Genomic DNA, 22,534 nt, shown 5'->3' with positions numbered 1-22,534 from the left:
GAGGAACAGAGGGGCAGAATCCGCTCCCTTGACTTGCTGTGTCTGGCATCATATTATGTATTAAAGCAATACCTGCTTAATTATCAAATTGGCACTGATTATTGATTTTGGCCTTTTTCACAGCATCAGACCTCAAAGCTCATCCAGTTCTAACCCCCTTGCTGTGGGCAGAGGCACCACCCTCCAGATGAGGCTGCTCAACAAACAACTGAACTGCTGCTTAAGGCACCGGAGAGGGAAGGAAACCCATTTTCCAGCCAATTCTACTCCAAACTTCACAGCCTTCCCTGCAGGAGCTCTGGTGGAGGACAGAAACCAGCAGGCAGATAATCATAACCCAGCGCAGCAATGAGCTCCAAACAGTCCAGGGATGGGCATCCCAGACCAGAATCACAGGATGGGTTGTGTTGGAAGGGACCTTAAAATTCCAGTTCCAACCCCTTGTCATGGCTAGGAACACCTGTAGCGAGTCCAGAGGAGGCCACGGAGATGATCTGAGGACTGGAGCACCTCCTGTGTGAGAACAGACTGGGAGAGTTGGGTCTGTTTAGCCTGGAGAAGAGAAGGGAGACCTTAGGGCAGCTTCCAGCACCGAAAGGGGCTCCAGGAGAGCTGGGGAGGGGCTCTTGGTCAGGGAGCACAGGGATGGGACAAGGAGGAATGATTTTAAGCTGAAAGAGAGGAGATTGAGACAAGATCTTGGGAAGAAATGTTTTCCTGTGAGAATGGGGAGGCCCAGATCGCCCAGAGCAGTGGTGGCTGCCCCATCCCTGGGGGTGTTCCAGGCCAGGTTGGATGGGGCTTGGAGCAATCTGATCCAGTGGGAGGTGTCCCTGCCCATGGCAGAGGTGGGACTGGATGGGCTTTGAGGTCCCTTCTAACATAAACCATGCTATGACTCCTTTGATTCTAGGATTCCACAAATCTGCGAACCAGCCCGCGTTGCCCACCTCGATGGCCTCTCCCCTCCCTATTGCCCCGACCCGCCCCTCATGCCGCACTGGCCCCGCCCCTCTGTAACGCAATCAACTGTCCCCGCCCCTCCACATACGTCACAAGCGCTCCTCAGGTCTCGCCCCGCCCCTCAGACTCTTCAGTCCCGCCCCTCACGTAGTTGTGCTGCCCCTCCCCTCCTCATACGCCAGCCCCGCCCCTCCGCGCTGGCCCCGCCCCCCGCGCGCAACCGCCCCCGTTGCCAGGGAAGTGAGGTCACGCGCTATGGCTGCCGTGAGCCCGAGCGGTTGAGGGGACGGCCCAGCGGCGCAATCCGCCTCCATCCTCGCCGGGAACTGCGACCGGGGGTCTGCCTGCCTCGCTAGTACCGAGCGGCGGGGCTGGGGCCGCGATGGCAGCAGGGAGCGCGGGGCTTTGAGGCGACGGGGCGGGCGGAGACGACGGGCGAACCGAGGCGCCGCCATGGAGCTGAGGGTCGGGAACCGGTACCGGCTGGGCCGGAAGATCGGGAGCGGCTCCTTCGGGGACATTTACCTGGGTAAGGAGGGGGCCGGGCGCCGCTCCTGGATGCGCGGCCCCCGGAGGGGCGCGGGGCGGTTCCAGCCTGGCTAGCTTCGTGTCCTGCCTTGGGAATTTCCTAATCGGGAATTCTGGCTCGCCGAGCTGCTTCTTCCCATTGTTGTCTCGTGACCTTGGGCACTGTCAGTTTTCCCAGCTGTAAAATGGGTATAAATCCCCTGGTTTGGAGGAAAAAAATACCCACCGCGTTCAGAAATATGGTTTGGGAAGGAAATCTGCGTGTCGGGGGTTAAATGTGGCTGCAGTGGAGTAGGGAAAATCGCTGTCACGGGGATGTTTGTGCTTCCTGCAAGGCCTAAAAAACAATTACACCACTAAAGAAGCCCACGTTGCCGTGAAAAAAACTCAATTCCTTCAAAGAAACATCGCAGATGGGCTGTCCTAGTGCTTGAATGTTGCCCTGGTGCCTTACTGTGCGGGGCTTGTTCTGCTGCTGCGATTCCCACGCAGTTGTAAAGTTTGCAAGGTTGGCATTGTCTTTCCCTGTCCGTTCTGTAGCTCTTGGTTTATGGGAGCGACAGCCTGCAGCCAGTTCCAAAAGCAGGTGTTCTTGAAATATGCAATATGTTCTGCAAACTCAAACCATGAGTTAAATCCACAGAAATACATTTTATAAACGTATTATAAATTTGTAAATTCTCTGCCCTGGGGAATTGGGGTGACCCAGGGAAGTGGTGGCTGCTCCATCCCTGCAGGTGTTTAAGGCCAGGTTGGATGGGGCTTGGAGCAACCTGATCTGTGTCCCTGCCCATAGCAGGGGGATTGGAACAGGGTGATCGCTGAGGTCCCTTCCAACCCAAACTGTTCTATGATTTTGTGACTTAAAAAGCAAGTCAAAACAGGAGGAAAGCGAGAACTTGTGGGGCTCAGGTGCATTAACTGCATACTTCTGAAGGGTAAAAGCAACATCGCTGTGTGGTATGTTTGGCAGCGTACACAGTAGGAGAGGTATTTTTTCTTCCTAGACAGCAGTGTGCACAACTGGCATTCCAAAATGATTTGTTAGCAGCTTGTTTACAAGCAACGACATCCTGGTTATCCCTAATAGACATCATGTGCCTGGTGGAAAATCCATGCTTCCTGCTGAAGGCATATGGGTATCCAGAGGCAGAGGACGTCATTCCTTCTCTCTGCAATGCTTGCATAAAAGATTGAAGGCTGTTGTGAGAAGAATGGTGGTAACGCTTATGCAAAATTAGCTGCCATTGCAATTTTGGGTGGAGACAAAGACAGCAGTTAAAATCTGAAAAATCTTCAGTGATTTGAGAAACTCCTATTTTAGCCTTTGACTAGGGATCGGGTTAATCAGTTTGTATTACAGTATAAATTTAAAGGGCAAGAAAAAGAAACGGTTTCATTTGTCACCTTTATCTTATGTACAGCCCACACCAGTACAGTTGCACAGGAAATAGTAGTTCTCTGTGTATTTGTATTGCTGCCATGCTCTGTTTCACACAATAATTCCTCATCCTCAGTTCTTGACCTCTTTGTTTTATCTCTAAGTAGGCAGTGTGGATTTACTTTTAGGGCTTGCTGCAGATGTCATGCCTGAGACAGTAACTAGCAGAGAATTAGATGCCTGGAAGATCCAGCTAATGGCATGCATTTTTTTTTTCCGAGGAAGTTACTGTCTCTCAAGAAATTAAGTCTTTTGTAGAGGCCTTTTTGGTTTGCCTGCTATAATCTGGTAAAACAGAGGTGTGTGAAATATTTATTGTTTTTGTGAAAATGAAATGCTTGGGTTTTTTTTGAAAGAATGAGTTTATATGTGGCTGTTCAGACTGTACAGTAGGATACAAGTACCTTAGAATGACATATGAAAGAGTTTTAAGTACACACAACTTCTAATGGCCCTAAGTGAATTTGTAGATGACCTCAATATAGCTCTTCAGCTCAATTTTATGCTTTGGAAAGGCAGATTTGATTAGTTTTGCCTATTTCCAGTCTCTGCGTTTTTTTAATACAACTACAAGGGTGTTGAAGACATTCCAGGGTAGAGGGGAGGGACTTTCTTCCTTTCCTTTCCTTTCCTTTCCTTTCCTTTCCTTTCCTTTCCTTTCCTTTCCTTTCCTTTCCTTTCCTTTCCTTTCCTTTCCTTTCCTTTCCTTTCCTTTCCTTTCCTTTCCTTTCCTTTCCTTTCCTTTCCTTTCCTTTCCTTTCCTTTCCTTTCCTTTCCTTTCCTTTCCTTTCCTTTCCTTTCCTTTCCTTTCCTTTCCTTTCCTTTCCTTTCCTTTCCTTTCCTTTCCTTTCCTTTCCTTTCCTTTCCTTTCCTTTCCTTTCCTTTCCTTTCCTTTCCTTTCCTTTCCTTTCCTTTCCTTTCCTTTCCTTTCCTTTCCTTTCCTTTCCTTTCCTTTCCTTTCCTTTCCTTTCCTTTCCTTTCCTTTCCTTTCCTTTCCTTTCCTTTCCTTTCCTTTCCTTTCCTTCTGTCATAGAGCTGATGACTGTTGTTATTGTCATAGTTCTTTCATATTCTTTCCTGTTCTCCCTGTCCCAAAATATGTCTTCCAGAATTTGGAATGACAGGGTCTGTGGGACAGGATCTTGAAATGTAAGGCACTATTGTAAATAAAGGCATATTGATGACTTGAAGAACATAAAACTTGGGAATTTAGTGCACTGGCATCTTTTGAAGTTGCCCTCCAGAGGAAGATATGAATGAATTGGATTCCCAGGTATTCAAAACAGTATAAAAGATGGACAAGGTGTGAGGAGGATGTCCAGGGAGATCAGAGTAAGCATTTGTTTTGTTGCTCAGTGCGTGAGGTCAAATAGATAGAGTCATGAAGGCATTGCAGCTGCTGTGTTTTCAAGGTTCTTGCATTACATGTTTATTTTTCTTAAGAATTACCTTAATAAAGCTAATTGAAATAATTTCCAAGGCTTTCCTTATGGCAGAGGATTTTGCATTTCCAAGTAAATTGGAATTTTGCTGTTTAAAAGAAAATACTTTCACAGCTCTAGACTTTCTTTTTCACTTGCGAATGATGGCCTCGTTTTACTGCTTGTTGAAAGTTACTACTTTTTAATTATTGAGTCTTCTCAAAGAATATTATGTTTTCCTTAACAGAAGATGTGCTTTTGGTGGTAACAGGGTTATAGAAATTTTGCCCGAGGGTTTAAGTGGGGACAGAAGTCCTTACTTGATGACAAGCACTGTATTGCTTGGAAAAATGATTTATAGTTTTGGCCCAGTCTCATCAGTTTTGCTGGACTCGGATATTTTAATTTCAGTATTTTAGTATGAAATCCTTTGTCTTGAAGGAGAGGATTTATATGGAAGTGGGATTCAGGTTAAGGGTCTTGGCTGCCTTAGGCATTAAAGACTTCTTGTGTAGAGCAACTGCAACTGTCCTAACGAATGACCTACACAAGTATAGTGAATGTAGGGATAAGCAAGAAAATTCTGGAGTTTCCTGGTTCAAAATGAAGATTTTTCTTTGGGTAGGATGGGATGGTCAGTATTAGATCAGAAGATAATGCCTTCCTCCTTATATTGCTGATCTATCCTTTCACTTTTCTGGATCGATGTGCACCATCTCTCATTTAAAGTCCACCAAAATAATATATTCATAATATGTGAAATGTTTAGATTACAGATCAAAGAGTTTCCAGTTGCTGCTCCTGCACTGTGATGGAAGTAGCAACTGGGGGGCCTGACACCTATTATGTTAGTTACAGAGGAGTCATACAAGACAGGTACATGTACAGCTGTACAGCATGATTTTTCCTTATGTCTTCCAGTTGCTCATCTTGAGTTTTGCTTATTGTACTTAGAGTGAGCTTCATATGGTTTGTTTTCTTAAGGTGCCTTGTGAAATGCCCAGTAAGTATCAAACCTGGTGTTCACTCAGAACAACTCGCTGTACCAGCAACACGACCTTAACACTTATGTGTGCACACACAAAAAAAGCATACTCTTGTGTGACTCATAGACAATTCCATGCACCATCAGTTCCTTGCAAAGCGAAGAGTCGTGCCTGCTTTGAGGTGCAGGGTGTTAGCCTGCCTTGGTTAGCAAGACTTTATAGGCAAAAGGCTATAAAGGACTGACATAGTTCCTTAATCTCAGGAACAAGATTGTGCAGTTACAATAGTTAGGTGAGCACATCGTCTTAGTGCTCTGTGATGGTCAAAGAAGAGCATGTGGAAAAACATAAGTAAGCAGAAAAAAAATAATTGTGCATCTCTGTCTTAATTGTTTTGTGTAACTCTTCACAATATATATATATATATATATGTATAATGCTCTTCAGAGGAGCATTATGGAACTGGGAAAGGTACATATAAATGAAATGGGGAATGATTTGGGGTAGTCAAAAGTGACTTTATACAAAGAATGACTTTTATACAAAGAATTTTTGAACTCTGGAAAGAGTTAAGGGAAGGCAAGGTAGGGTAGAAATCTGTGAAATTCTGAACATCATGGAGAAAGTGAGTACAAAATGGTTGTTTACCATTTCTCTCCAAACAAAGGAGCAGATCTCAAGTTAAGCTTTTAAGAGTGGGATCAGAACAAAGAGCAGGTGATGTACGTGACATGATCCTAAACCATGAAGTAATGCAGAAAAGAAAAAGCCAAATTCTGAGAGTAGAGACACTTAGCAATATGTCTAAAAAATGTCGTACATCTCTTTTTGACAGTTCCTGTTTTCCCAAGTGGCTCGGCTGTGACAGTATGTATTTTCTTGACTCAGTGTTTCTTTTTAAGAATGCCGGTTTTCCCTTACATGTGCTTAAACTTTGAAAGCGAAAAGGTAAGCCAGGTTTTTCAGACACCTATTTCTTGAAACAAGAATTTAATGAGATTTTGTTAAGTTTTTTGTGGGGACAAATTCTTGATTCTAGATAATCTGCCTCTCAGCTGGATAAAATCATAAGGTACCTGAGTACATCTGGAGTATGTTGAGATCTAGGGAAGTTGTAGCCTTTTCTTCCAAGGCATAGGAGAGGTGATCTGAACTCCAAGCATTTCTTACATTGGCAGAGAGATGTGTGCCACACCTATAAACGTTCATTTTGAGCACTTCCATCACAAACTGGAATTCAAAAGACACCCTTCAGAAGATGCACTCCTATTTTTCTTGGAATGGGATATCAACAGTTTTGGCTTCCTGTGCCACAGTCTAAGAGTTGTCTTTTAAACTGCTCGTCTGTTGGAGAGACTCTTTAAGACTTCAGACGAGTTTTTACGTAATCGTGGTTGAAAGTGCTTAATCTCTGGGTGTTTGCCATTGAGGTTGTCAAGATTCGTTTTGTTTTAATCTTGACAAAGGACGTGCACCTTAACAAATATTTTGACCAATGTTTTAAATTCTTCTGGTTTTAGGAACTGATATTGCTGCTGGAGAGGAGGTCGCAATTAAATTGGAATGTGTGAAAACCAAGCATCCTCAGTTGCACATCGAGAGCAAAATCTACAAAATGATGCAGGGTGGAGGCAAGCAAATCCTTTTCCTCCTTCAGGGATTTGACTCGGTTTGTCTTTGATGTATCTGCCACCTGGATGTATTTAATAGTTAAAATGTCTTTTGATATATGAGAAGAGGGTGGGAGAGGTGGCAGGGTGGGTGAAGAGCAGCACCTCAGCTCTCCAGGAAGTGATGTGGAGTAGCAGTTCCAAATCCACGGCTACCAAAAAACTTCATGGTACCACTGAGATACTCCAATGTTACACCTAGTCCCAGAATATTAAAATATGAAAACCTCAGCAATATGGAAAAAAAGTTTGTTCCCCTCTGGCAGCAGACTGATGGACTGTTGGTAATGACCCTCTTAGAATTCCTTGGAAAAGCCTGGAAGATTGGTGTGTATGAACTCTATAAATCCAACTGTTATACTGACTAAGCTGTTTCCTTTTTCCTAGTGGGTATTCCCACAATTAAGTGGTGTGGAGCTGAAGGAGACTACAATGTAATGGTGATGGAGCTGTTGGGACCGAGTCTTGAAGATCTCTTCAACTTTTGTTCAAGGAAATTCAGTCTCAAGACGGTCCTGTTACTCGCTGATCAAATGGTAGGAAACCACTTTGTTGGTCTTGATAGTGGAGTACGTTGGAGTATTAAAATTTCTTGAGAGATTATAACCAACTGTGGTTTATTCCACTAATTCAGAAGTGAATAGGCTGCATCTCATCAAAAGGGATTACAAAGTCCTAATTTGAGTTTTAAAAACTGGATCTGAGCTGTCTGCAAACGAGATGTTACAGTACTCAAAGGCAAAGAATTTCCCTTGAGGAGGTTTTTAGAAACAAATGTAAAATACAGCAAACGAGCTAGAGAGGTTTATCTATTGTCTTCTCAATTATGTTATCCTTAAAGGCTTTATATTTTACCATATAAATTTTATTTACCTCTTTTATCATTACTACAGCGTTGCTAGTGTTTTTGTAAGGAAAAAAGGTGTATGTCTGGTCCCTTGATGATGTTTTTTTATTTCTCTGCATTTAGATTAGTCGAATTGAATATATTCACTCTAAGAACTTCATCCACCGAGACGTGAAGCCGGATAACTTCTTAATGGGCCTGGGGAAGAAAGGCAATCTTGTCTATATAATAGACTTTGGATTAGCAAAGAAGTATCGAGATGCTCGAACTCACCAACATATTCCATATCGTGAAAATAAAAACTTGACAGGAACTGCCCGTTATGCATCTATCAACACTCATCTTGGAATTGGTGAGCTGGGGAAAGCAATAAATAGAAACTTGAACAGTGTCAATGCACGTAGTTTTAGTGCAAGTAGTTGTTGTTTTATTGGAGGCATAGAAGACAGACCCTGTTTCTGGCACTAACAGTGCAGCGTGCTTCGCCTCGTATCTCATGGTTGGGTGGGATTTGGTCAGTTTGTAATTCTTGGGAATTAGCACATCTTTTTAATAACTGCAAGGGTGTGCTTTTTCTTATACTGGATGAGTTTATCATGGATGTAGTAACTCAGCTATCTCGTGTTTTTCTAACTTCTTTTGTGACAATCTTGTTACACAATCTTTTGTTTTTCCAGTAGAAAATGAAACCTAATGAGTCCACTTTTTTATGCTGTTGTAGAGCAATCTCGCAGAGATGACTTGGAGTCCTTGGGCTATGTACTGATGTATTTTAACCTGGGCTCCCTCCCCTGGCAGGGACTGAAAGCAGCAACAAAGAGGCAGAAATACGAACGTATCAGTGAAAAGAAAATGTCTACACCCATTGAGGTTTTGTGTAAAGGATATCCTTGTAAGTTACTCTTCTGTAGCACTAGGCCTACTAGGCCTACATGTTCCTGTTTTAATGGTATTTCTTTTTTCTTTATACTGAATTCTACCTGTCTTTTTCTGCTTCTCTCTCTTTTTTTATTTTTTTTTTTCTTCCTTCCCTCACATCCCCCCCATGATTGGGCACCTGCATGATAAAAATAATGTGCTTTCAAGGCTGGGATCTTTGTGTTCATAGGCCATTTCTAATTATACCTGGTCTTAACTACGCATCCGTGCTGGCTGGATACTCTTAACAGACAAACAGCTTTTTGAGAAACTACCTGTTTCTTTGAAGTGGATTATGTAGTCAGATGCATCTCTTAGCAGTTGCCGTCATTTCACTTGGGAGTTGTCATTCTAGGTTCATCTGGTTTGGCCTGTTGATGGTCAGCATCTGTGAGTGGTAAAAGAAACCCTCCTGGATCCTAGCATTGTGCCTCAAAGCTGTTCTGTTTCTTAGTTTGGTATTTACACCACAGTAATAAGTAGGAGTTTTGGAGCCCTACGAAGTTATACTTAAATCTGTTGTAAAACTTGTTAGCATTAACTGCCATCAGAGAATATTGCTGGTCTTTCGTGAAGAGTTCTGTCTCTGTTTTTTTCCGTGCTCTTGGCTTTGGCAGCTGGGTACGATAACAAGAACCATAGTTTTCGTTAGGGTTGTATGAAAACTTGTTGTTTTCTGTCTGTTTCGAACGTGGCTTCATGAGTGTTCCTTTACATTCATTACCTATGCCTCTCTGCGGTTAACAGGCAGGGAAGACTAATCAACTTGTCTGGTGCTATTTGTTAGAATTTCTTTCTTAACAGAAATTATGGACGTATTTCAGCCGGAAAGACTTAAAGTCGAAAGCTGGAATTTTGATAACTGCTCTTATCTCTGGTGCATTGAATTCACAGTATTCTTTTCTTTTTTGCTGTGTGATACTTTGTGTGCCTTATAAAAACAGATGTTCAGACAACTGCAAATCTAAAAACGTAGCATGACTTACATAAGAAATTTGTATGGGTCCCCTAGTTTTGTGTGTTCTGTGAGGTAGCAGATGTGAATCATTTTTACTTAACAACAAAAGTATGCTATTCTATGTCCTGCAATAAATTGCAATTAATTATATTCAAAGCAAAGAAGAGCAACAAAATCTCTTTTCTTTCTCAACTGTAGTTTTAAACCTGTCCTCCCTCTCACCCCCAACTGTTGGCTAAAGGACTCTGATATCGAGTCTTCTCTGCTGTTGGCAAATGAGATCTTTGCCTGCTCTGTGATAGACTAATAATTTCTTTTTCAGAGTTGATTTGACAGATGGGGTCTTGTATTGCTTTCAGTAGATTTCTAGTTTTAGGTCATTAGTCTTGCGGAGATGGGGTGGTTGGTTTTTGGTTTTTTTTGTGATTCAGAATTACAAAGAGCAAATGCAAAGCTGAAGGAAAAAAACAGGCTTTCTTTTATTACAGCTGAATTTGCTACATATTTGAATTTCTGCCGTTCTTTGCGTTTTGATGACAAACCGGACTATTCCTATCTAAGGCAATTATTCAGAAACCTCTTCCACCGACAAGGGTTCTCCTATGACTACGTGTTTGACTGGAACATGCTGAAATTTGTGAGTAGCTGACAGAGCTTTCTCAAACTTTTTCTTTCTTTGTAGTAGTATTTTTTTTGTTTTACTATGTTGTAGTTTTGATTATCTAAACTGATACTGTAAGATTGACTTGCCTTTTTCCTCCTGGAAGCTCTGTTGCCTAGAAAAAAAAGACTAGGAAATGAGAAAAAGCAGGAGATGCAGGAGCCATGAGATGGGGGTTGAATGACAACTAAGTTGAAGTTGATGCGTAAAGTTTCTGTGATACTTCCTTCAGGGCAATCACCAGACTGGGCTGTGGATTTATTATTTTCTCCACCTTGACCTTCAGCCAGGTCATTTGCAGCTGTTGAGGAGGTGTCCAGCTGCTCTAACGGTATCTGTGTACCATTTTGAAAATTATCCCAGCACTTCTATGACGAAAATAAATGTAGTTATCAGGAAATGTTCTTAAAATAATGCCCTAGTGAACATCAGTTCCTGGGTTGTCCAGTTCTTTATTTTCAGTATTTTTATCCAAATATATAGTTGTAAGTTCAATAATCCCCCAAGTTGTTCACTAGTCTTCACCCGTAGGGTGCAAGCAGAGCAGCTGAAGATGCTGAACGTGAAAGGCGAGAACGAGAGGAAAGACTGAGACATACACGAAATCCAGCTGTGCGTGGATTGCCCTCCACTGCTTCTGGCAGGCTGAGAGGAACACAAGATGTAGCTCCTTCTACTCCTCTTACCCCAACTTCACATGCTGGTGAGTAACCAAATACCTGGATAGATGTGCCATGTGACTACTCTAATTTGAAGTTGATTCCTGCTCACTGGAAGTTCAAAATCAGAATTAGGATACCTGAGTGATATTTGTCTCTGAGGGTTTGGGTTTTTTTGTTTTTCTCCTCCCATGCTTTTGGGTAGATTGACAGTGATTGTGTACACTCATTACCTTCCAGTTACTACTTAGATTTCTATGAATGTAAAACAAAGGCCTTGGTTTCTCGTTTGACTCTGAAGTTTTATATGCAAACGGCAAGAATGTAATTTGTGCAGTGACCGTGTTCTAATCCCATTTCTTGTTATGAGAATCCAATGTGGTTTTTGTCACAGCCAACACCTCTCCTCGGCCAGTATCTGGTATGGAACGAGAAAGGAAAGTGAGTATGAGATTGCATCGTGGTGCCCCAGTCAATATCTCGTCATCTGACTTAACAGGCCGACAAGATACCTCTCGCATGTCAACTTCACAGGTAAAAAAGATTTTTATATAATGGAGAACTGAGGGTGATTTGATGAAGTTAATCTGCCAAAAAAACACACCAGCTAGCTGATACGGTTTCATGCTGATTTTCCAGATGATGTTGACTCTTATAAATATTTAATGTTTTACTGAATGTTTGTGATATGGCTGTAGGTACTTTAAAAAAAAAAAAAATCTTTTGTTTTACCATGGCAGCAATAAGCATAAAATACTCAAGTAATACAGACATTAATGTTATGTGATCACACAACATCCTAGAAATGCAGCATTTTTTTAGCCACAATTACAGTGTTTACCTCCTTTGCTCATTGAATTTCCTATATCAGCGAGGAAGCAGAGTAAGTTAGAGGCAGTTGAGAGTTGTGTTTCCAAATCAGAGCAGAAATATTGCTGCAGCACAGATGAGAAATGGCAAAGAACAGAGAAGTGCAAAAGTGAGGAAATGCTGTAGTGCAGCATTGTAATTTAGAGCAGATAAGAAGCCACATATGTGGATGATGGATAGGTCACAGATGGCTCATTTAAAGAGGGTGGCAGGAAGATGAATGATGGAGTGATTCATAACCATAGTTAGCGCTGAAATCATTCTCATTGGTCACAGTGACTTAGCAAAGAAATTATAGGAATGCTTCTTTTTAAGACTGACAAACAATGCTTAAGTATATTTTTACCTCTTTATGCTATAGCTGAAACATTCCTTTTTCAGGGTATTCACACAGACTTGTCCTAAGTAGAGCGTGGCCTGGCTTTGTGCAGCTTGCCTTCAGGCTACAGAATGGGGAATCGCCTGTACTGTGGGCATACTGCAGCGTTACTGGGAGAGCAGTCTGTTACGAGGACTGGTACAGTCGCCTGGGGGTTTTCCATCGTGCCTCAACGCTGTGCTGGAGTTCTAACTGCATAATTTTTGCCATGGACTAATTTTATTCCTCATTGATGGAGTATATTGATAAAAGTTAACTCAATCGCTTTTGGTTTTGTAATTTAATTGGCAGAATTAATTATTTTGGATAGTACGTGTTCTTACATTATAAAATATTACTACTAGAGGGAATGCTGTTTTAGATGGAGTCTGGGTGGGTATCTCTAACAAAGACTGAGTGTGAACTGGATTGGCGAAACAATTCTGCTGTAACAAAAGTGAAGTGGGATTTTTTGGGGTTGGTTTTCAGCTGAATGCTTTCACCATGTAGCTGCACAAATGTTTGTGCTTGCACAGTGGATGAACAGTTCAGGAGCAGAAATGACCGGATGAGAATAGGAGACGGATGAGGCTTTCTGTGCTGGCACTGATAGCATTTTTTGCCAGCTAAAAAATTGTTCACTGAACTACAATTATTGCCACCAGAAATTGTCCTATTAAAATACTTGTGTGGCTGAAATTTGGCAACAGTGTGAAAACAAAGATATTAGCACTGCCTAGTTTGGGTCTAGTAAATATGCACGGACACCGGGTAGAGGGATATAAAGAAGGTGCAGCCAGACTCTTCTCAGCGATACCAGTGAATGAACAACAGGCAGCGGGCACAAATTGACATACATGCAAGAGAAAACAATTTTACAATGAGAGTTAGCAAGGACTGAAACAGGTTGCCCTTAAGAGGCTTTGGAGTCTCCCAAAAGGGAGACTTGGAACCTAGTTGGGCATTGCTGTGAGCAGCCTGCTGTAGCTGACTGTGCTTTGGGTAGTGGCTTTGGACTAAATAATCTTCAGGGGTCCCTTCTGACATCAGCTGTGACTCTGAACATTCACTCAAATGTAAAGGTGGTTTCCTGGTACAGTGTGTTTGCCCAGGGCTTGTCCTTGGCATTCTGCGTAAATCTCAAGTGCTTTGTCTCTGTTACCGGTCAGATAAATAATTAATGAGAGTAACAGAAATAGATGCAGTGATATTACTCGACTATGTTAGGAGAGAGGATATGTTTCATTTTTTCTGTATTACTGACATGTACCTCAGTGTGCATGTGACACCTTTCTAAACATCGTAAGGTATGAGTAATCCAGGTGGCTTTTTGCACATGCTTTTTGGTTCTGCCTAACTTGTAAAATGGGAATACTCTGAGGTTGTGTAGATCTATGGGGTTTTTTTGGGTAGTCTTTGTGTAACTTGTGATGTGGGCCAACAGTCTGGCTTAATAGCACATTTCCTACTTACACCTCTTAACACTTTACTCCCAGTATGGGATCCCTCAGTTGACTTCTTTATAATCCCAGTAGCGGCCTAGTCAGGATCTTCTCTGAGGTTGTTGAAATCATTCATCGTGTCTTCATTTAGTTTTTACAAAGGCAGTGAATCCCTACTGGTCTCCACTCACGGTGACTGAATAGCAGTGTGTGACTGCAGTATAATTTAAACAGCCTCCCATGGGCTCCTTGGATTTGGAAGGCAAGGGGGATATACTTAGATTTTACTTTGTAACATTTCTCCTTGAGCTCATTAGAGAAAACTCTTTTCATTTTCTTAGTTCTTGCTTACTCAATATCAGGCAAGGCTCAAGTTGCAAGCATTCATAGCTTACGCTCTTAGCATCTTCATAGTGTTAAAGGTGTTCTACCATAATCAAAATGTATCCCTAGGTGTTAATGAGCTTATCAGTTAAAGCCATTATCTTTATACCTTGTTCTCAGTCAGCAAAAACTAAAGTATCTGACTCGAACAACAAGGTTATTAAGGAGAATTTTGATGGGCTGGGTATAAGAATATGGAAAATGATCCATACCACTTCTTATCAGGAGAATGGTAAAGAAAAGCAACTGTTTGTCCATGTCCAAGTGTGTGAGTTTCCTTTGTAATAAGTCTTCAGTAATTTGTGGTCCCAGTGTTTCTTTTTCAGGAAGCATTTAGACCATGGTTCTGGTGGAAAGCAACTTTTAACATTTGCTGTGCAGATCTGCACATCTTATGTTAAGAACTACATTTGTTAGAGCTGTTTATGATTTGATAAATTATTTTATTTTTAATTACTCAGATGCCTTGGTTTGGTAAAGCAGCATTGCATTTGTGATCTCCACCTGTCATCATCTAGAGGAGGGGCTGCTGCTCATTAAGCTCTGGGCAATGCAGATGAGCAGAGCTTACTCAAAGAAATAATGAAAGCTACTTACCTCTAAGTAGAGTTCTTAAAGACAACTCCACATTTTTATCTTTTTTCAAAAATGAGTTCTAATCGGTTCAGACTGAAACTGAAAACCAAGGCTGGGAATGTGAATAAGAACCAAAATTCTCTTACGGAAAACAGGCCGCCTCAGAGAAATTTAACGCTCTCAGAAAAATGGTAATTGGTGAGGATAGCAAATAGGTGTCATGTATATTCCTCACCTCCAAGGTATTTTTCCACACAGTACCTAAATCATTCTCATTAGAAAGACTGTCACTTTGTAATACGAAGTAATGAGTGCTTATTAGAGTTACCATTAGCGTGTCTGTGGAACAGTTTGTGAAACTCGTGTTTCTAATGCAATCATGTAAATTCTATGGCATATGTTATTCAGTCCTTTTTTCAGTTTTATAGAACTGAATACAACAGCTAAAAACCTGCAAGTTTTGAGATGTTTGGCAGCGATAAATATTAGTGAGAGTGGAATAGCCAGGTGAAACCTGTTCAATAGTGTGTGTTACTGCAGTGCTCTAAAACCTGGTTAGGATGAAGTGGAGCCTATTGCCATAGATGTAGGAACTGTATCTGTGGTGAGCAGTGACTCAGGCTTTAATATTGAAGAGGTTAGTGTGATGACATAACGAAAGGGCATAATTTCATCCTTGAATCTGTGTATGATACAGTAATGAGCAGAAATGGAGTGGTTATGTCACGTCATTAATGATACAGATACTGGAATATTATGCCTAGTTTAGTTCCCGGTACCTTAAACTGTTGGAAAACTGTAAGTAACACAGAGAAGAGGCATAAATGAGCTTGGGAATACAAACTGTAAAATGCAAGAGTTTCAAATCAGTGCCTTTCAGTTTGTCTGAAAGGTAGGAGATCATCTTTGGTTACCTGGTGTGGTATTTTAGAGACGATTTTAACAGGAACTGGTGTTTTGGAGAAAACATCTGAATAACCTATTGCTTAAAATTAAACCCACTCACATTCTAAAGAAAAGTGAAACAGAGGCCTAAGTGAAGGCAGTTAGCCACTGAAACAGCTTCTAAAAGAAGTAGATCATCTGTCCCCTTGGCATCATAACTGGATTAGTTTCTAGGTGGTGTATTCAGGTCTAAAGCCAACCTAAATTACAGGCCTCCATGTAGTGAAGAGCTGTGATCTGTGCTGGATGGAAAATCATACTAGCTGTTAAAAAATCCTTCTGCTCTTAAGTTCTATGAGTGAGTTGTTCACTGAATCTCCTTTAGGTAGTCAGTTTTTGAATGTCAAGAAGCATTGTGGAGGAGGTAGCACAGGTCATGAGTATTCCATTAAATGCTACTTTACATCAGTTTGATCAGTCCTCATTGCACAGACTGCATCACGAAAGCAGTGATCGCCTCGAGTCTAGTTCTGGGTGAGTAGCTTTCACTTCCTTTTACAGAAGGTTCAAGCCGACTGTCTATGCTATGCACCAAGTTGTTTGATTTTTTTTTTATTTTTTTTTCCCCCCCGAATGTAGCATGTTCAGCACCCAACAGCCAAAGCTCTGGATGATTTCTACTGGTAACAATTATTCTTTCTGTAGCTGGAAGACATGATTGGAATGCTGCACAAAGAAATATTTGATTAAGTCTCTTTGACAGGACAAGTTTTTAGAAGACTGTAGCCACCACTGACATTAAACAACCTAAGTGTTTTGCTGCTTCCTTGGGAAAAAAGCAATGTACTCCCAGTGGCTCTGCATTTCCATCTTCTCATGGGCAAATCTTTCTCCGTAGGTCCATCTTAATAGGGATCATACTCTGCATTGTTCTTCTGATCCTGTCAGCTTTCTTTGAGGAGTAGCATTTTGTTCCTTTTGTGTATCTTTTAATATGATAGAAATGTCTTACAGAAGTCTGAAATCAGAGCTCCTCAAAAGATGCATTTGCTGCTGCAAGTTTAGGTTGGATTATTGTTAGACATCTTTATGTATTGGGGCGGTGGAACTGTTACAAATTGCTGTCTTTTCCCCTACCTCAGAATAGCATTCCTTTCGAACACCATGGCAAGTAGCTGCTCGTCTCCTTTCCTTGGAAGGCAGCACTGGGTGAGTGCTTCTCATTAGACACAAAAAACTTTGGATGGGGTGGGGAGAACAAGAAAATCTTTAGAAACATCTCCTCACATTATCTCGTAATGGTACCCATGCCTTACAGTCAGATGCTTGATGGAGCATTGGTTTTTCTCTAACTTAAAAGTAAACGTTCTTCCAAAAGTTGAATTGTTGCTGCTGTTCCACATGGACTCTTAAGCAGAGTTGATGAAAATAAGTGACATAAAAAGACCCTAAAATTATTCAAGCATCATCAATAAAATAAAATAACCAAGTCTAAATTTTAGGTGTTTGAGAATTACATCTCTCTCCAGGGATGTTCATGCAGAAGTGTGTCATCCATTCAAAACCACGTCTGCTTCAGAATCATAACACCAAAATACTTGGATGAAGACTCAATTGACTATTACTCAAACGAGGCTCTGTCTTGCCATGAATGGAATATTCTACTACAGCCATATCCATTTTCACATTCTTCGTTCCTTATGAGCTGTCATTTTAAAAATACTCAGATCTATCCAGCTCTATATTTAAAAATATTCACGTACTAATGAGAATAGTTTGGACACTGGCATCTAGTAGGTAGACAAGCTTGGACTTGGGTATTTAGGACTCCTTTCCCCGTTCAGTGCAGTAGAAGTTTCAGCATTTCTGTGTGCAGCTTTTGGCTTTTTAGTCTGTTCTGCTTTTGGCAATAACGAGTTTCATCAGGGAAATAACAAGTTTCAGTTGGAATCTGAACCTTGATGGCTGAAGGTTGCTTTCTTAAGTATTTCAGGAGCTTCTTTGCTTTGCTTCTTCTGAAAAAAAGGCTGTGAGATTTTCTGTTCCTTAATAAATTCTGTTGTATAACTCCGTCTGCTGCCTCACTTTCTCTGCAGAGCCTAAGCTTGCACTAATCCCGTATCTCTAGTTGGTGAAGAATACTGCTATTCCTCTTCCATTTTCTTCTCCTGCTTTGTGTGTTTGGCTGCCTGTGCACAAGCTGCTTCATAAACAGTTTCTAACATTAAAAAGATCCAACTGTAAGTGGCAGCTGAACATTTTAAGTTCAATTATCAGACCTGAGTCAAAAATAAAAGAAAGACAAACCTAAAGCTTTGCACTGGAAAGCTTGCGTGTGGGAGACGTGTGGATTCTGGTCTGCTCAGGGTCATGGCTGCATTGGTTGGCCTTTACTGTATGCCTCACTAGTTGTAACACTTTACAGCTGAAATCAATACTGAATACTGACTCAACTGCTTAGACATCTCTCACTTCTTAAACTGCGGTGCTGTGTGGTTGGTTTTCACTTTCACAGCAAAAGCCTTATCGCAAAATGTCACACTGTTACTGAAAGCTATGTCTTTGAACACAACGTCCCATGAAAAAAATGAAAAGCAATGGAAAATAATGAAATTTTTTTTACCCTCTAATCAGGATTTTTTTTTTCCACAACTTAATTATTCATTGAGTCTGTTTCTATACATCGGTGTTGGTTTTGTCTGTTTTTTTCTTTCTTCTGTGCATGTTTATGCTCTGTTTATTTTTCTTCAAAAAATACCCTCTGGCTGGAAAGGTGAATTTTCCATGTTAACTTCTAATAAAGGAGGAAAATGCAGGCAACTTTGTGTAGCTACAGGTGGGTGCCACACATTGTGTAGCTCGTTGGATTTTTAAATTCACGCACTTGCTTTTGACAATGAATTATTTAAAAGTACATTGAGAGGCACTTGTATGGTAACTAGAAGGATGTGTGCTGATATTGTCTTGTTTTTTGGCTTTGGTAGATTCCTGCTCGGGTAACTACCAGTGTTCTCCAGTCTGCTGTGCACCGATGAAAATTATTTTGCCGTGGAGGGCAGATAATGCATGGCTGATCTCCTATGTTACCAATGGCTTTACTAGCAAAAATACCCTAAACTAGAGCGGAAACATTACAATTGGAGTTCTCCATGTGACTTAAAAGGCACTTGGAGGAACGTGGACAGACTCCAGCAGCTGCCATTACAGGACGCTTTTGCCAGAAACCCAGTGACCTTAAGAGAACCCTGTGGTAACAGGGCTGGAAAAGAAAGATGGTTTACAGAGTTGACCGCCTGTTATCGGATGGCCATTTCAGTTTTCCCTCCACAGGCGGCAGACTTTACCCCCTTTTTATTATTCTATTGTAACTATAAATCTTTTACTTGGTTTAAGAAAGTTTTTTGTATCATTTTGCTAAAATTATTGGCTTAATTCTCTGTAAAGAACTCTTGCTTTGTCTGATTTAAAAAAATGTAGAATATAAACAAACCTAAACTAAAGACAGTGACTTGAAATTTCTTGTTTAAAAAAAATTAGTCGGGCAGGGAACATGTAAATGAATCAAAACTATTTGACTTTATTTAAACTGTTTACTTATTTGTATGGTCCCATTCTGACTGAGACAGTTTTCTCATGGAATTTTTAAAACTGTTAGAATTTTACTTTGCTGTTTGCTGTCTTCATTCACATTTAACATTTAACTTTCTGTGTAACACAAAGGAATTTTTAATACTCAGATTTTTTTCATAAAAGAGAACTAAATACCCTGCAGGAGAGTATAAGTATAGTAAAGGTGGTGATAATGGATGTATGTTTTTCTAAGGAATATGAAGGACAAAGTGAAAGACTGGTATTTGAGGGGGTTAGAATTTGAAAGCTTGTCCTATCTCTCTGTGTAATTTGGGTAAATGCAGTTTCAAACATTGTTTTTATTGGTATAATTTTGTTTCCTGCACTCTGAGGCTGGAGGGTATTGGAAGTGGAAAATACACATTGCTACTGAGTCTAGTGAATTTGCACGTTTCATTCAGCATCTACATGTTTAATAATAAATAAATAAATAGATTCAGGCCTTCTGTTTCATGCAAAGTCTCAAAAATAGGAATTCTTTTTCTTGAAAAACAAAAGAAAACAACTTATTCTTGCTGTGAAATCCTGAGAATTTTTACAGTTGAGGCGCATGCCATATTTAATTCTTAACTCTATTCAACCTGAGTGTGCTCAGAATCCTTAGCTAGGAATGAATGACTCAACATGCTTAGATTGTCCAAAAAGCTGTTGCAGGTGTTGTTGGCACCTGTTGGTTATGGAATATGGGAAATCCTTCATAGTGTTTGTTACTGTAAATGGTCTCGTAAAGTAAAAGTAGATATTTTGTCCTCACAGTACTGGGAACAGTATCAGAAGTACTGTTCATGCGAGTATGACTGAAGAAAAGGGAAGTTCCATGTTGGAAATGGAAGTATATGCAGAGATGTTGTTTGAGAAATTCTTCCCTGCTTGAAAACAAAATTTTTTAAAGGCCTATTGGTCTTCAGAGTTTTATGAAGAGTAATTTGTATTGTTCTGGTGTTTACAAATTCATTTTTGCCACTCTCCAAAGTCCACATATTAACTATGAGTCACTCTTGGGTGTTTTCAGAACATTAACTACGTGCTTGTGTGTACTCTGCGTCTGACTGGGGAAACCTGTGTTTGGGGAGAGGATACCTTTCGAGTTGGATCCATGGATAAGTTTGCATAAAAGAATTATTTCCTCAGTTACTATAAACTTCAGTATTTTAGGCATGTGCACTACCATTTGAACAGTTTTACACTGCACTGTGCTTTTCTTGTAAATATCTGTGGTTACTAATGTACTGTTAGAGGGACTTAAAAGGCAGCCTCTTTATTCTCTGTATCTGGAACATTGGATTGCTGTACTATACTTAAAAGTTGACTGCAGACTTCTGGAATTGTACTCACTTGTGGGCAATTTTTGTCCTTCATAATAGTTAAATTCTATCATGCGGAAAATAGTTAGACTGTCTATATAAACCTGTGTATTGGAAACCAGTATCTCAGAGCACTTCATTTGTACTACCACTGTATTTGTGTACTTTAACAATTGTGTAAATACATTCATAATAACTTCCATTCTTCTTTGGTGTAACTTACTTACTTACAGTGAATCCTTGTGCCTTACTTGGTGTTTCTTTCCTCCTTTCCTTCCTCCTTTCCTTCCTCCCTCCTCCTTTCCTTCCTCCCTCCTCCTTTCCTTCCTCCCTCCTCCTTTCCTTCCTCCCTCCTCCTTTCCTTCCTCCCTCCTCCTTTCCTTCCTCCCTCCTCCTTTCCTTCCTCCCTCCTCCTTTCCTTCGTTTTAAGGGGTTTTTGTTCCCACAAAGACTGTTCTCACTTGCGAACATTTAAAGGCATTGTTCTGGTACTAAAACTCACCGAAGGATTTTGAGAGCCATGGTCAGAACATAGCAGTTAGGTTGCACAGGAACAAAGAGAAGGCATTCATTGGTTTGGTCACAGACTGTGTCTTTTGTCTTTTGAAAGGTAAATGAGTTTGTTTGGATATCGCTTCTTTTGCAGAAGTCTTTTTATTTTTACACTTTCTCTTACCCAGAAATACGTGTCACTGATAGGAAGCGTGGGAAGAGAATTGTTATTGAGACTTTATTAGTTGTGCAAGCCAGGATAAAAGCAAGGAAGATACTGAGCTTTGCGCACAGTGCCCTGTATAAGAAAATGTCCTGGGTTTTGGTATATCATTCCCAAAAGTCTGCTCATAATCTGAGGGAAATGCGCCTTCAACAATCCTCCGTGGTTTTGATTAGCAGGCCTTTAAAAGATGGAAGGATGTTTAATTGATCCTCACTGCTTCATTTAGACTGTCTACACTTTTATGTGGAAGATACCACCTGTGCTTCTGCCTTACCTAATCCTGATTGCTACAAGTCCCCGAGTTCTTTGTGGTATAAGAAGAAAACTGAAAATAAATCCTATGCTTTGAGAGATATTAAGTAAAAGCATTTAAAAAGTCCATATAATCCATGTAAACGTCATGAAAGAACACCAGCTCTCCCCTGGACGAAGGCAGGTATAACTTGGAAGTATCTCATCCTTCATTCTCCAGTGAGGAAATCTATCATAAGCACAACTATTTGTCTTCATTTCCTCACATTCCAGTGAGTGGCAGCTCCTCCATAAAATCTGTCAACACTTTCAGGAACTAAATTTCTCAATGAGCGTCTTTACAATGAATTTACAGATTTGTAAGTAGATCAGTGGCTGAAGCCTATATGTTCATTTCTAGAATATTTATTTTCTCTTTGTAATAGAATAAAATAAAAAGGAATTAATTTTGTCCTGTAACTTTGGTTTTACAAAAGCAGCACTTCATGTGTACAAAATACTAAGTGAAAACAAACAGTGCTGCTGATTTTTTAATAGTGCTTAGCCATCTGGTCAGAAATCTAGATTTAATCCAGTTGTGGGGAAGTGTAATCCACCATGAAGTTAATCCTATGGCAAATTAGCTCCTAAAACTCACTGGACAAGACAGGTTAATAATAAAAAAAGTTTTGTTGTTAAAGAATACTTAATTATTAAAAGCAGTACGCTTCCCTCTGGTTCTTTCAAGTGCTAAAGTATATGTCTAGATTTAAGTGACTGCGTGAACCAGAGTTGTGTGGACTCCACATCATTCTGCAGTTTATTCCTAGGAGACCTCATCTTCAGTAAGAATCTGTTTCACAGCAGCATCCTAAAACTTTATCAGCAGATATTTGCACAGGAGTAACACTTCATGACTTTTTCCTCAGACCTGAGACCTTTTTCCATCACCCTAAAGCATTAAGTCCTAATCTGCTGTGTCTTGGCTGTGACCAAACTAGGGTATTTGGGGTGGAGTGGGGTGTGGTACAAAGCAGGAATTCATTGGGTACCTTTATGCAGTAGGGAGAAAATGTCTAGTCCT

The 22,534-nt window shown here is 40.7% G+C and overlaps 1 protein-coding gene across 3 annotated transcripts; it reads left to right on the top strand.

Moving 5' to 3' along the window:
• Positions 1-1,174: 1,174 nt before the first annotated feature.
• Positions 1,175-19,379, top strand: CSNK1D (casein kinase 1 delta). 3 transcript variants are annotated; one of them, XR_008452850.1, is made up of 10 exons: positions 1,175-1,492; positions 6,860-6,970; positions 7,397-7,545; positions 7,980-8,208; positions 8,578-8,748; positions 10,221-10,369; positions 10,925-11,096; positions 11,447-11,586; positions 12,304-16,776; positions 18,552-19,379. XR_008452850.1 is itself a non-coding variant. In XM_054083376.1 (10 exons), exons 1-9 carry the CDS (start codon positions 1,417-1,419, stop codon positions 16,740-16,742), a joined length of 1,230 nt encoding a protein of 409 aa, XP_053939351.1. In that variant the 5' UTR covers positions 1,176-1,416; the 3' UTR covers positions 16,743-16,776; positions 18,552-19,379. The 3 variants fall into 3 exon arrangements, 2 of the variants coding, with proteins under 2 accessions (XP_053939350.1, XP_053939351.1); XM_054083376.1 differs by having other exon boundaries at positions 1,176-1,492; positions 16,710-16,776; XM_054083375.1 differs by lacking the exon at positions 12,304-16,776.
• The last annotated feature ends 3,155 nt before the right edge of the window (positions 19,380-22,534 follow it).

Source organism: Cuculus canorus, chromosome 18 (genome assembly GCF_017976375.1).
Source record: "Cuculus canorus isolate bCucCan1 chromosome 18, bCucCan1.pri, whole genome shotgun sequence".
In the NCBI taxonomy this organism is placed as follows: domain Eukaryota; kingdom Metazoa; phylum Chordata; class Aves; order Cuculiformes; family Cuculidae; genus Cuculus; species Cuculus canorus.
Note: the sequence above shows the minus strand (reverse complement) of the source record. Positions and strands in the feature narration are given on the sequence as shown.

Coding starts and splice junctions, on each gene's coding strand:
- CSNK1D (XM_054083375.1), top strand. CDS start 1,417: ATGGAGCTGAGGGTCGGGAACCGGTACCGGCTGGGCCGGAAGATCGGG. Junction 7,546..7,979: donor TGTTACTCGCTGATCAAATG/GTAGGAAACCAC, acceptor CTCTGCATTTAG/ATTAGTCGAATTGAATATAT. Junction 11,097..11,446: donor TACCCCAACTTCACATGCTG/GTGAGTAACCAA, acceptor TTTTTGTCACAG/CCAACACCTCTCCTCGGCCA.